Consider the following 15,362-nt stretch of genomic DNA (forward strand, 5'->3'; position numbering starts at 1 on the left):
TTAGTCCACTTCCTGGTAGCAGGGTCAAAGTAGTTCACACCTCAGAGCCTCTCCTTCATCTTTGCCTCATCTACGCCAAACTTGGAAGTATATATCTTAGCAAAATTGGTAAGGGTGAAAGCCCATCCATGCAGACTAACAGAGAAGGCAACTGTCCCTTTCTCTGGGTAAACCTGGACGTCACCACTACCAAGGAGAGGGTCTTCATATGTAATGTAGCCATAATCACATTAGCATTCTCAATGACTCTTTGGAAAAGTTTGATAAGCCTTAAGGAAGCACCTGTCCATCTTGTTTACAGTCAAGACAGGCCTAATCCTCTCACCAAGACGGAGGATAGTTTCAGTTTGAACACATACACCCTCAACACAATCAACCACCACCAATGCACCATCAGTAATGCGGAGAGCAGCAATGACCTCAGAAGAGAAGTCAACATGCCCAGGAAAATCAATAAGGTTAATGAGATACTCATTCCCTTGCCTTTCTCCCTTCAAGTGCTTCCGAGAATCATCAGACCCAAATGTCTTCAACCTTCTCTATAGCCATTGCTTTGTATTGGTGGGTTTAGAGCTTGTATAGGCTTCAATACAGCCCAACACTGTATAGGAGCAAAATCTCTACCTTACTTCTGCTTGTTTAATGCATTGCATTACCTTTTTTCAAAAGAAAAATAAAATAAAATAAAGTTTAGAGTGTTCTACTTGACTGTTGAATTTTAGTCTTTGCACAATATTTCTGTACATGTAATTGAAAATATGTTGACTTTTTTGGGTCATATAAATAATCAGAAAGTAAGCATGTAAATTTTCACTTTAAGAGTTTTAGTTTGCATGACATATATGTTGATTTATCCTCTATAAGAAAAAGGGCAAAGCCAACCCTTGTTTGGTGTAAATCTATGATGTTGGAATGGTATGATACCTACTTAGAGATTTCTAGACTACTTAGAGATTGTTATCAAAGTCTTCCATTTGTCACGAAACACTAATTTGAATGGTTAGGTATTTCATTTGTCACAAAACAATAATTTGAATGGTTACATATTTCATTATTCGAAGGTATCTGTGTGCATGTGTTCTATAGTGTGTGTGTGTGTGTGTCTGAGGGAGAGAGAGAGAATGTGCTGTACTACCATAATATTTTAAGAAATAGAAAACTGGATCATTGGCCACCTCTTTTATTCTCCATCCTCCTTCCATTTCCTAGTTTCATAGAAGATCCAGTAGTACCAAGATAGCAAAAAAATGGTATATGGTTTGTCCTACTCCTATACTTAGTGTCAGCAAAAAACCAATCAGAAAGGTAAGAATTCACATTTTTGTCCTACTTTAGATATTGATATTGGTGTCTGTTGGGTTTTCAAAGGCTTGTGATACAAATTAAAGTCATTGGTGATTTTTCACTTTTCAGTAAAGCATTTAGAAGGTAAGAATTATGATGATTTACTTGTTCTCCATTAATTCATGCATGGACCAAATTAAGAAAGAAAGAAGGAAAGTAAGACTCACATCACGTCAAGCAAGTCCAAGGCGATTCTGTAACACCGACAGAACAAGCTTAGTTTATTTACTCTTTTGTGCAGGTTCCTAAATTTTCTACACATAGAAGCACAATAATAGACATGAAAATTAACTCCATCAAATAGAAAGGCTCAAATAACTAACAAATTACTCTATTTAAATTACAAGATCCAAGAGGACAATTCTGCTAACCCTTTAATTCTAGAGAGGTAAGAGTGTGTTAACAAGTGTGGAGAGGTAGACAAGAAGTAGAAATCAAGTCTCACTTAACCAAGGAGTAGAAAAAGGTGAAAATCAAGTCCAACAATATGAAAGCTGCTACCATCAGCCGCTGGCAATGATCTCATGGATGGCATCACTGACTGTTTGATCTTCAAACCTAACAGCCAGCTTCATGGCAACCTACTTGGGCCCATCAATTCCAAATGGCAACTGGACAAGCACCTTGGCATTGCCTATAAATACACCAGACAACAGGCATGTGTGTGACCTCGAATTGCTTGGTACAACTTCAGTGCCCTCACAGGGCTGCATGCCAAGAATGTCAATGACAGCACCAACAGCCTCTACCAAGCTCTCCCTTACACCAAGGCCATACTCATCAACGCTCACAATCTGGTCCCATGATTTCCCATGCATTTCTGAAATTAGAGACCCCCACTTTCAACATATAATCTGCAGCAACAACATCAAGGCCCTCCAGCTGATTTTTTTTAAGCCATGTCACTTTTTATTTTTTATCGACAACGGATCAAGGCAAGTTACAGAGAATGAGAGTATCAATATAATCATCCCCATTTCAGATAGAATGAGAACTAGCCCCTGGTGCAACTCTCCAATACCATACATCTAAGGCAATCTTCAGTTCCGGAGGGGTTAGTCCACCAATTCAATTTTTATCTATTAAATCCCTCTCAAGCAAGTGAAGCACGTCCCAGGCTTGCTGATCTTCACAACCAAATAAGCAAGGTGTTCAAAACTTCAAATTACTTGCCAGAGGTCTTGCTTCTAAGATATGATGTTGCAGCTACCAAGGAGCAAGGGAACCCTCCCAATATTTTCCTATGATTACTTGTGGATTTCTTTCCAATTGGAAGGTTTTGTATCCTAAAGAGCAGCCCGACTTTAACCCATGCAATATGGAAGTTCATTCTGAATTATCATTACCTATTACTTGAAAATACCATCAAGCATATAAGCCACCACCTTTTACTTTAACAATTTTCAAATGTTTCTTAGACATTAAACAATGTATAAGCTTTGTATTTCATCTCATTTCATTACAAGGAAGTAGTTTAATTTTGAATGGGCAGTCATGCCAATCAAAATTTTACAATTTAGAATATGATTCATGATTTGAATTGTAAATGCCAAGGGTACCGTATCTAATTTTTTTTTCCCTTGAATCCTTTAATGAGAAAACTAGCTGTTATTAGGGGATTTTGTTTTAATACCTTCAAAGAGTAGAAGTCAAAACCCCAAACCAAAACCCCAAACCCAGAAACTCAAATAAATCTCACCATTAAAGAAATACCCATCGACCATCTTTCTTTTGGAAGAAGAAAGACGGAACAACCTCACTTGACACCCCCATCCCACTGGTTTCTTCAATGTTTTCCTTTTCCTGTAATAACTTCTAATTTTAATCTTTTGAAAATAAATATACCTAATTAACAATCGGTCCATGAAAGAAATTGGAAAATTGATGAACTGATTAAGTTGATGAGAAATAGGGCATTTAAAACAACCTGCGTAACGGAGAAGCACACCTTTGCCGTCCGAATAGGTTCTGTATCCTAACGAAGTTGCACAACTTTACCAAGCCAGTCCTTGCGTCTAGAGAAAGATAAATGATTCTTTTTGGTGAGAGAAGTAAAGAATGAGTGAGAGAGAGAGAGAGAGAGTGATAGAATCAGAGAATTGAAATTCTTACCGTCGATGGATTCTTCCTACAGCAACACCCAAACCAGTTGATGATTTGTGATAAAATAAGAAACGAAAGAACTGAGGGTTTTATAAGAAACAAAAGAATAGAGGGTTTTATGAGTGAAAGCATGATTAAAGAATAGAAGATTACAGAAGATTAAAGAAAGGAGGAGTGGTTTCGAAACTAACGAAGAGAATTTTGAAACTAAAGAAGAGTGATAAGATAATAAACGAGGAGAAGTTGAGAACATTAAAGAATAACAAAGAGTTTCGAAAATAAAGAGAAAGAGCAAAGTAGTTTTGGGGGGTGGGAGGAAAAGAAAAAAAAAATACCGTGGGTACCAAAACAATGTCTTTAACCACGGGTCGACCGTTCGACCCTGTAACTGGAACCCTGACCGGTTTGGTCCTTGGGTCGGTTAACGGTTTTGACCGTTTTTATTTTTAAAATTTTTTAAATATTTCTATTTTTTTGTTAGAATGGGCCAACCGTTCAGTTTGAATGGTCGAACGGTTCAACCCTATAATCGGACCCCTAACCGGTTCAGTCACCAAGTTGGTTTTAAAAACCATGATGTTATGTAATTCGAGCATGTGACTCATATGACCCAAAAATGGAACCATTCTGGCCACCAGTTTTCGGGTTGATGGTTCGACTATCTGGTCCAAACGGATGGCCCGTTCTGATAACAAAAATTAAAATAAATACCGACGGTCAGATCGTTCGACCCGGTAACTGGACCCCTGACCGGTTCGGTCTCTAAGTCGGTTTTAAAAACCATGATGTTATGTCATTCGAGCATGTAACTCATACGACCCAAAAATGGAACCGTTATGGCCATCGGTTTTTGAGTTGATGGTTCGACCATCTAGTTCGAACGGACGGCCCGTTTTAACAACAAAAATTAAAAAAATAAAAAAACAGCCAAAAAACATTAAACGGGCCAACGAGTTGACGGTTCGATCACTCGGGTCAATAGGTCATTGACCGATTCAATGGTTTTTTGCCAGGGACCGGGATTTGGGTAAAATGGAACCGGCTGAACGGTTCCCAATTAAAAAAATAAAAAAACCGGAGACCCATTCTGACAACAAAAATTACAAGCAAAAAATTGAGTGTGTGAAGTCCATTAAGCAATACTATATGTGTTATGTCATTCAAGCGTGTGACTCATACGACCTGAAAATGGAATCATTCTGGCCATCGGTTTTCAGGTCGACGGTTTGGCTGTTCAGTTTGAACAGATGCCCGTTCTAACAACAAAAATAAAAAAAATGAACAAAAACCATTGAACGGGTCAATGGTTTGACTACCCAGGTCAATGGGTCATTGACCGATTCAATGATTTTAGCCAAGGACCGAGATTAGGATAAAACGGAACTGGTTGCCTAGATGGTTCCCAATTAAATAAAAAATAAAAAATGGTCAAAAATCATTTTATGGGTCAACAGGATCGTTGGAACAGTTTTGATTGTTTTCTATTTTTTTAATTTTTTTTGTCAGAACGGGTCGACCGTTCGACCCAATAACCAGTCTCTTGACCGATTCAGTCTTCGGGTTGGTTAACGGTTTTGAACGTTTTTTATTTTTTTAATTTTCTAAATATTTTTATTTTTTTGTTAGAATGAGTCGACCATTCGACCGAGTAACTGGACCCTTGACCGACTCGGTCTCCAGTCATTTTTAAAAACCATGATGTTATTTCATTCGAGCATGTGACTCTTACGACCCGAAAATGGAACGGTTTTGGCCACCGATTTTCAGGCGGATGGTTCGACCGTCCGGTTCGAACGGATGGCCCAATCTAACAACAAAAATTACAAAAAAATAAAAAACAGCCAAAAACCATTGAACAAGTCAATGGGTTAACGATTCAACCACTCGTGTCAATGGGTCGTTGACCGATTCAATGGTTTTTTGCTAGGATTGGGATTGGGGTAAAGCGGAATTGGTTACCTGGATGGTTCCCAATTAGAAAAAAAAAATGGGTAACCCGTTTTGAAAACAAAAATTACAAACAAAAAATTGTGTAAGGTCCATTAAGCGGTACCATACGTGTTATGCAATTCGAACGTGTGACTTATACGACATGAAAATGGAATCGTTCTAGCCATCGATTTTTGGGTCGATGGTTCGACTGTTCAGTTTGAATAGATGGCCCATTGAATGGGCCAATGTTTTCACTGCCCAGGTTAAAGGGTCATTGACCGATATAATGATCTTTAGCTAGGGATCGAGATTACAATAAAATGGAACTCGTTGCTTTGATGATTCCCAATTAAAAAAATAAAAAAAAAATGGCCAAAACCATTTTAAGGGTCAATGGGTCAATGGTTTAACCGCTCATATCAATGGTTCAACTCATTGCTTGTTGGTAACTTCTGCTTCCTGGTGTATTGACTCTAGGTCTTCTATTCATGCATGTAATACATTGCAGAGGTACAGGACAAGCAGAAGACGGAGTGGCGGAGAGGTGATTCTTTACTTGGGGACCTTTGCAAGTGTTGCAGCTACAGCCATAGGAACTGTAGAATTGTATTTCAGAGAATGAACAATTACATTAAAAGATTGTCTTTATGTACCCAATTTGAGAAGAAATTTGATTTCTATTTCAAAACCGTATGCGGATGGATATTCTGTTCTCTTTATTATATGATTACTATCAAAAGAAATAACAAATTCCTCGCATATGGAGAACTTGAGAATGGTCTCTATGTTCTCCATCATTCTCTAGAAACAAATATAACCGAAACTATGTCGGATAATAACCCCAAGAAAAGAACCCGTGATACTGTTAATCCCATATGCCTATGGCATTATTGACTTTGCCACATTAACATAGATCGTATCACAAGGTTGGTAAATGATGGTCCTTTACATTTTCTAACTGTAGAAGATCTTCCAACCTATGAACCTTGCCCTCAGGGTAAGATGAAATGACCATTTAACTGTAATCCTGAAAGATTGGCAGGCACACTTGACAACCTTGTGATGGTATGGTCACGTGTACCAAATGAGACATAAGTCAGAAGCTTTTGAAAAATTCAAAGAATTCAGACATGAAGTCAAGAAACAGTTAGGGAGAAAAATTAAGACCCTTCGATCAGATCAAGGTGGCGAGTATCTCTTTGACGAATTTAGGGACTACTTAAAGGACAATGGGATAATATCACAACTAGCTTCTTCTGCTACACCACAGTTAAACGGTGTGTCAGAAAGGAGGAACCAGACTTCATTGGATATGGTCCGATCATTTCTCATACACTCAGAGCTACCCACATCTTTTTGGAGTTACGCATTAGAGACAGTGATATGCGTGTTGAACCGGGTTCCTACCAAATCCGTTCCAAATACTCCCTATGAGCTTTGGACCAATATGAAACCAAGTGTAAGACACTTAAAGGTTTGGGGTTGTCCGACACATGTTAAAAGAACAAGTGCTAACAAATTGGAATCCAACCGTTGCCTATTTATAGGTTACCCAAAAGGCTCTGTAGGGTATTTATTCTATGACTCAAGAGAATAGAAGGTGTTCCGTAGTCGAAATGCTCATTTCTTGGAAAATGATTACATCCTGAATAATCATCGCCAAGAATTTGTTCTTGATGATGAGAGCTCAGGGGTAATGGGAGATGTCCCACAAGCTCTAATTAATAACCAACCTAGGAGATCTACCCAGGATTCTAGGCCTCCAATTCGTTACAGCTATGACCAAAGAAAGTTACTTGGTAGAAGCCATGACCAGTGAGGAGGACCCCATGACTTATACGGAAGCTATGTTGGACATAGATTCCTTGAAGTGGGTAGATGCCATGAGAGCAGATATGGACTCAATGGAGACCAATGGAATCTGGACTCTAGTAGATCCGCCCCTGGGGTAAAAGCAATTGGTTGCAAATGGATCTATAAGAGGAAGAAGGGCTCCGATGGTAAGGTTGAGATCTATAAGGCTCGTCTTGTGGTGAAATGGTACACTCAGAAAGAAGGAATCGATTATAAAGAAACATTTTCGCCCGTGGCTATGCTTAAATTCATTAGGATCCTGATAGCTGTAGCAGCATAGCATGATTACGAGATTTGACAAATGGATGTCAAAACTGCATTCCTGAATGGAAATCTTATTGAAGACATTTATATGCAGCAACCGCAAAGTTTCATAGTTGCAGGTCAAGAACACATGGTATGTAAACTAAAACGATCCATATATGAACTTAAGCAATCTTCTAGGAGTTTGAACATCCGGTTTGACTCTACCGTCAAACAGTTTGACTTTGAGCAAAATCCGGGTGAGCCCTGTGTTTATAGGAAAATCAGTGGGGATAAGGTTACGTTATTGGTTTTGTATGTAGATGACATTCTACTCATTGGTAATGATGTAGAAATGTTAACTATGGTGAAAGTGTGGCTTTCACAGCAATTCTCCATGAAAGATCTTGGAGAAACCTCCTACATACTGGGTCTTCAACTCTATAAAAATATATCGAAGAGATAATAGGATTATCCCAATCTACTTACATTGACAAAATAGTCAAGAGATACAGCATGGAGAACTCCAAGAAAATGAAGTGTTCCTTTCAGGCATGGAGTCACTCTCTCTAGGGGTATGTCTCCCAAGACTCCCGAAGAGGTTAAGGGCATGAAAGAGGTTCCCTATGCCTCAACCGTAAGGAGCATCATGTATGCCATGTTGTGCACTCGTCTTGGCATTCCTTAAGCAATGAGTGTGGTAAGCAGATATCAATCTAACCCATGGCATAAGCATTGGACCGCTATGAAAAACATACTAAAATACCTTAGAATGCCAAAAGAGTTTTGTCTGGTATTCTATGGTAGTTCACTACAGATTCAAGGGTATACTGATGCTGATTTCTATTCATATCTAGATGATAGAAAGTCTACATCTGGTTATTTCTATTCAAAATTTTTTCTCTCCCTTCAACGAGGAATCGCATTCCCTATTTAAAAAATCATATTTTCAAGAATCATTCTTGAACCATAAACTGAACCAAAAGGAGTAGGAAGGGATTATACCTGATACGGAGAAACAGTATCCCAATGGAGGTGTTCACGCCCAAGAAAGGATCCAAAATCTGCTCCCACTGAAAATGGCGCAGTGCAGGATGGAGCAGAATCAGTAGTGTTCTTCCAAAAGAACTTGACATTTCGCAAGAATCAACAAGATGGCTTGTGAATACAGCTCCAATCAATCTTTTCTCCAAAAGATTGTTATCAAGATCAAATTTTGATTACTCCTATAGAGAGTAGGAGATCGAACTGCTGGACGCGGCGGCTGCAGGAAGGAGGCGGCAAGAGAATATTCACAGGGTGCAGAATTCTCTCTTCTTGTGATTTCAGTTCTGAAGACAAGAATGTGTTGGTTGCTTGTCTAAAGGCTACCGCACCCTCCTCCTTTTATAATCTTAAAGGGATCAGCTCCTAATCCCATTAGGAGTTGGTGATCCAAATCATATTTGGATTAGAAGTCCCTTTAAGTGATAAGGTATAACCCTTATCTTATCTGTAGATCAAATCAGCCATCTCCTAATCTAATTAGGAGGTTTCCAGATCTAAATCTTATTTAGATCTTGGACTCTCTAAGTGGATAGGGTCTGGGCCCAATCCTATCAGTTGATCCATCTCAGAATTCGCCCCTTTAAATGACTAACCAGATTAGCCCAGTTCGAAATGGGCTTAAGGCCCATTTAAGGTTATGTATTCACTTAACCTTCCAAACTGCTGCCCAGTTGGGCTTCCTTGTATGGCGTGGGACCCAAACATTAATCTACACATCAGCCACATGGGTTCAGCCCAGCCTATGTTACAAAGCCTGGCCGAATACACTGTTATGGACAGTGCACCCCCTGAAACCCATCTCATGGGCTCTATGGGCCCAACACTTACCCTAAGTGGTCCCTGGGCCAAGCCACCTTGTAACACCTAGGGACTGTGGGTAGATGCAAGATTAGTCCATTAGGTATTATCCTCGATGATCTTACACTTAACCTCTCAGCCTATAATGATCATACACTGCCCGACAAGAGATGACCTCTCCCTCGGCTGCAATGAATAGTGTTGCACTCTCTGCTTATATGGATCCCGGAAATTAAAACTTTTTGCAAATCATTACGAAACCATAATATATATACTTTTATATCTCATATAAAATATATTTTGCAAAACAAATCTCAATGATTGAAATCGGCTGCCGGCAGTCTTGGTTTCCATTAGTGAGAGTGCATCCCCAATCATTACATTTGTCCGACAAAGGGGTTGATCATGTCACTATAATCACCCATTCAAATGAATTCTCAGACTGTCCCAACATACCCAAGTTTTGACCCCCGCTAAGGATCTCCCTGATTGGTATATCAAAGACAGCCCAATCTGACACCTAGTGCAGTATCATAATCGAGTCTAAGGGTCAGGTGTAACTTTCCAATTTTTCCCATCAATCTCCAAGGTCCAGGGCAATACTGGAAATCTGGTCCAGTTCATAGATTCAATTAATCCTACACTGTATGTGCCTAGGGTCTCACCCTGGTAGTTAAGACAGGCCACCCCAACCGACTTGGTGGCACCACAGTGTCAGCCTTATCAGGATAGGTCTCCCTAGACCGATCCACTGGCTGTGAACATTCTAAACTAACACGAGTCTCATTAAGTGTCCAGTTTAAGGGTATTACACAGAAATATACCAAGGGAACATGAATCAAATATGCACTTTTTTTCATTTACAATAAACTTATAAAGTACATTATTTTGATTGAAGCTAAGGGCATACAAAACTGTCTAACAGAGTGAATGCTCCTAAATCCACATCTTAGCATAACATTTAGGACAAATTGTTGTAGGGCCACCAAAGTCCCATCTTTCAGTGAAGGTAACTCTTGATCTTTGAAAGTGACGAAGAACACTACCTAAAAAGTAGATTTCCTATAAATTCATATAATTATGAATAACAATTGAAAAAGTAAATGATTTCATAAGCAATCATATGGAAAAAGAGTAATGACAAAAAATTCAGAGGCTTATTGTCCATGGGATCCAGAGTTTGTATAGTAGGTGATGGAGTATTATTTGAGCTAGGTTGTCTAATGGTATTTTTAGAACTTTTTATCTTGGAGCTCTAATCTTCGACTTGCCAAATTAGCATACTGAAGAAGAGGATTGAGCTTTCTGAAATCGATGACAATTTTTATCAAATCTGGTGATGTTCTATCCAAAGTAGAATAGATAGGGTATAAGATAGTAAAATAGAAGCCTATCCAAAGATGTGGATTTTACCACTACATGGTGTTTGCGTGGTGCTAGTAACTACACCATTATCATGGGCATGTTCACTAATATAGGAATTAAACCTAGTTTGATGCAAACGTGACATTTTTTCTCATAAGATGGCAGCCCTAAGGCACCGACTCTGCCTTATAGAATCTGATAATACCATCAAAACAATTAGTAAGAAGAAATTTACTATACAAGAGATCGTTGTTAAATGAAAAAATTGGTAGATAAGTATCTTACCATGTGGGATTTCAAATGATGGTTGTGTATCAGCAACATACAACCGTCTATGTTGTAATATGCAATATCTAGCTTCTCTTGCAAGGTGCTACAAATGTTGAATCATTAGTTGTCCTATTCATAATCTCTATACTTAGAATAAGTCCAAGAAAGAAGCTATTTATAGGTGATAGGCATGGAGGGATAACAATGAAAGAATAAAATTCTTTTTGACACCCATACTTAATAAATTATTATAAGGGCTATCACTCTAAATGATTATGGGAAGTGCAGAGGCACTTGTTGACTCCCTAAGTTGACAACTTTGCATTTCTTGAGGTGTTGATGGAGGAGTAGAAGATGAAAAAGGAAATCCATATTCCTCCATATAAGACTTCGGAATAGATTTATCAAGGATAAGACTATCCACAAAAATAGTCTATATATTAGGAGAGTCTATCAATCATTAGAGGCTATTAGTATAAAGATTAATACATATAAATAAGAAATAAGATTTTTGGTTATTCTATAAACTTAGAATTTTGTAAAGACTCAAGATAAAATTACTTAATGGAGCTACTGTGCTTGAGTATCGCTTATAAAGATTGAATGGTTGATTTTTTTTATTTTATAAGTAAGAGTAGCAAAAAATGATTAGTAAGCATTAAAGTATAAAGTAAGCAATGGATACAAATAGAAAACAAAAAGACATTGATAAATTAATTGGGTAATGCCATACATGATACACCTTGCAAATACAAAAAAAAAATACTTGAAAAATTATGGGTTTAGTTGTATTTTCTTGATTTCTTCATTGCAATGTGGGCTAATCCATCCCTCAACCCTAAAGGTAGCATGATTTAATTAGGCCAGGTCTCTACTACAAGAAGTTAGAGTTCTTATCGACCAACTGAGCCAAATCCACAAAGTTCTTGATTTTGAAGAAAGTTGGTTCCATCAAAGCTTAGACTCTAAGGATGGGTCTCACGGTTACTAATTAATTGGGTGAGTTTAATGGTTAAATTTTTGGCCTATCAGGAGGATGATGACCCTCTCCCATCTTTGTTCTATTCTATCCTTCACGTGTTAGACCCTGATTCTCTGCATGCAACTACAGTACTATTCATCTTCAAGAAGAAGGCAAGGAGTGGCTTTCTCTCTTCTTTCAAGAAGACGGTAAGCCAAATGGACTATTTATCATTGAAGAGACACCTGGATTAAATTTTGATGGCTTCTACCTTAGGAAGAGTACTCAAGAGTTCTTTATTTCTAGACAAATAAATAAGTCTCTATTTCCAGTATTATGTTTCCAATGTCCTGTATTTTTTTTATTTGTAGAATTGTTGTTTTTGATGTTCTGCATAATTTACTAAACTATAGTGTAATTGATGGTAATATCAACATCCTCCCAATTAAACTTGGAAAGAAATAATATTTTTGGTTATGTTATAAACCTAGAATTTTATAAAGAATCAATAAAAAAAGTACATAATGGAACTACTATGCTTGAGTGTTGCTTACAAGGATTGAATGCTTGATTCTTTTATTCTATCAGTAAGAGAAGCAAAAATAAAAAAGATTAATGTTCATTAAAATAAGCAATGGATAGAACATTTCAAACTTTCAAAAAGTAGGTGTTCAATCCATACATAACATCCCACCTCAAAGAAACATCTCAGACATAGCATCCTACCTCAAAAAAACATTTCAGACTTTCAAAAATCTATTCATACAAAAAGCATTTATGACATAAGAAGCACTCCTTCGTGTAACACGACACACACCAACCAACAAAAGGTATCAATCTGGAAAAAAAATAACTATCATGATATATTAGGGTTAGTAACATAAAAAAAAGATCCAATAGTGACACCTCAAAAAACAAAATATCTAGATCTCAGCTCTAATACAGATCTTATTTTATCTTAGATTCAATGGCGAATGGAGTAACAAGAAACTACTCCTTAAGATCTTTCAACTGGTCCTCTAAGTTGTGGACCTATTCTTCTGTTAAACGATTAGCTAGATCCTCTTCTAGCATCATCAATGTATATGTCAAAGGAATCTCTGATCTTGTATACTACATTTCTTGCAGCCCTTTCTCTTGCCTTTCGCTCAGAATGAATGACCTGATACACTCACAAATTCTCAATCCTCACCATATTGATCAAAGGAAACCTCAGCACATACGCCTCTATTGTCCCTATAAAATATCCATTCTGGGGTTACCAAATGTGTATTGGAAATTAAACATTCTAACAACTTTCTGAAATTAATTGAGTATGATGGCTTGTTAGGCAATTCCATGCCTGTAGAGTTAAAAACCAATTTTTTTAGTATGCTAAACCTTAATGACACCATTCATTGAGGTTTCTAATTATTAGAAAAGGAAAAGTGGTAAAAGGTAAAATAAGCATAAAATATACCATAACTGACACAAAATGCTCCAAAGACAATCTATGTTCTAGGCTAGTTTGTTATTAGTGGTTTTCTTCTCATGGGCCTTTCCCTCTACCCACAACTTCTTATTGTACAACATTTCTACCAGAATTTGCATTTCACCCAATGAGGGGTGTAGATATAGCATTTGATGACTCAGTTCGACCAATGATATGATACATATTTCTACCAGTATTTGCATCTTAGGGACTTAATCTCTTCCTAATATCCAAGTAGGCCACACATACATGTGGTATGTCACCTGTGCACGGCTGTGTATGTCGGGATATCATGCATGCATAGCCATACGAGGATGTGGAATTGTCATTTTCTCATTTAATGTTCACTTTAGATTTCATTCATTCTCTGTCTTTACTTTGTAATATCAACTCGCATTCATGCATATATGTTTTTATAAAACAACCGAATTCATCATATTGATTAATCGTTTAGTTATATAAAAAAAGGAAAGAGGTAATGAGATTTAAACTTGAATCTGGTACATCTAATATATTTCCCCATTAAGGTTGATTTAAACTGATCTATTAATTTCACGATTTTTGTTCATTTGCACGAGTGGGGTGTTCTAAACTCTATGAAAATTAAACCTATTAATCTAAACTCTATAATACTTTGACTTATTTATTCTATAATTTTTGTTCAGTTCTTCCCCATATCATAGGAAGTATGTGTTTTTTTAGTTCACTTACTAGTTAACCGGTGGTGTGGTCTGGGAATATCAGACTGAAAACAACATTCGTTGTAGAGGATATGAGTTCTAAAAATATTCTTTCAAGGTCACCGGTCTGATATGTTCGAGCTTCTAAAATTTGTAGACAAATTTTGCTACAACTGTATTTCTTAGTATGTTGCATCAATATTATAATAGCCCAACCCTCTAAAAACATTAATCTGTCCTCCATCCAATCCATTAGAATCTGAGCATCACCTACCATTATGAGACTCTTAGAACCCATAAAAACTACTGGTTTGAGCCTCTCAAGAAGTAAGAGTAGCCAAGGTCGCACTTATCACTCAGTATGGCTGATACTTTAGCATAACAAGAGGTGGGGAAAGATCAAATTTTCTGGGTACAATTGTAAGAAAAGAATGAGCTGAGAGATAAGACTTTTTATCTCTCCAAAGTCCAAAGGGTAAAAATGGCTGACTATTGACAAAAAAACACTATGTCTGGTTGCAAATAAAGTAGAAGAAAGGAAAGAAACTTTCATTTTTCGCTACTATGATTTGGATGCTAGCTTTTAACTATGTGTGGTCCAAAATTCCAATTGGTAAGTTGCATGTTGCATTTATGGGGAAACCAAATGTTCAGATGGTACCACAACTGAGGGTAAAAAATTGTGTGTTGGGCCTGGGGTTTCATAAATCAATGAGTTATTGGACCATTTCCATTCCTACTTAATTTTTTGTTGTTTAATAGTGGTTGTTCAAAGAACAAATGTGTCTAAATGGCATTCACACATATATTTGATTACATATCAAGTAAGCACACAAGGTTTATATCAAATGTATACCAAGCCAAATCAAATGGGATATATGCAACAATCGTCATAGAACAGAAGTTCACTTCTCCATCCTCATTGCAAGAACATGTATGCATACTTAGAAGTGGGGAAAAAAGTACATAAAAAATGGTACTAATGGAAACGTGTAGGCATGATTTAAGAGCAAGAACTTTTCCTCTAGTTTCAACCACTTGTAATAAAGAAAATAAAACGATAATCAACTTACCAAGGTTGATAGATCCTCATTTATTTCTTTTGAACAAACAACTACCTGAATGCCCACAACTCAAATTTAATAGTCAAAATAAATAACTATAACCATCTTATATGGTCAAAATGTATTATCAGAATAGGAATGTCATAACCACAATACAAAGTTATAGCTTCAATGATAACAATAACTATGACACCATATTACATCTCAGCTTCAATGATGAGAATAACTAT

General features: G+C 37.2%; 1 protein-coding gene across 1 annotated transcript; it reads right to left on the reverse strand.

Annotated features, from left to right (window-relative positions):
• Window positions 1-1,645: 1,645 nt before the first annotated feature.
• Window positions 1,646-3,741, reverse strand: LOC148873609 (structural molecule). Its single transcript, XM_088970072.1, is given in 3 exon segments — window positions 1,646-2,164; window positions 3,272-3,359; window positions 3,457-3,741. A coding segment is annotated over 1 exon segment (315 nt). The 5' UTR covers window positions 2,163-2,164; window positions 3,272-3,359; window positions 3,457-3,741; the 3' UTR covers window positions 1,646-1,847.
• Window positions 3,742-15,362: the final 11,621 nt, after the last annotated feature.

The sequence above is a fragment of the Nelumbo lutea genome, chromosome 1 (assembly GCF_056320005.1).
Source record: "Nelumbo lutea isolate HS-2025 chromosome 1, American lotus-T2T, whole genome shotgun sequence".
Lineage (NCBI taxonomy): Eukaryota > Viridiplantae > Streptophyta > Magnoliopsida > Proteales > Nelumbonaceae > Nelumbo > Nelumbo lutea.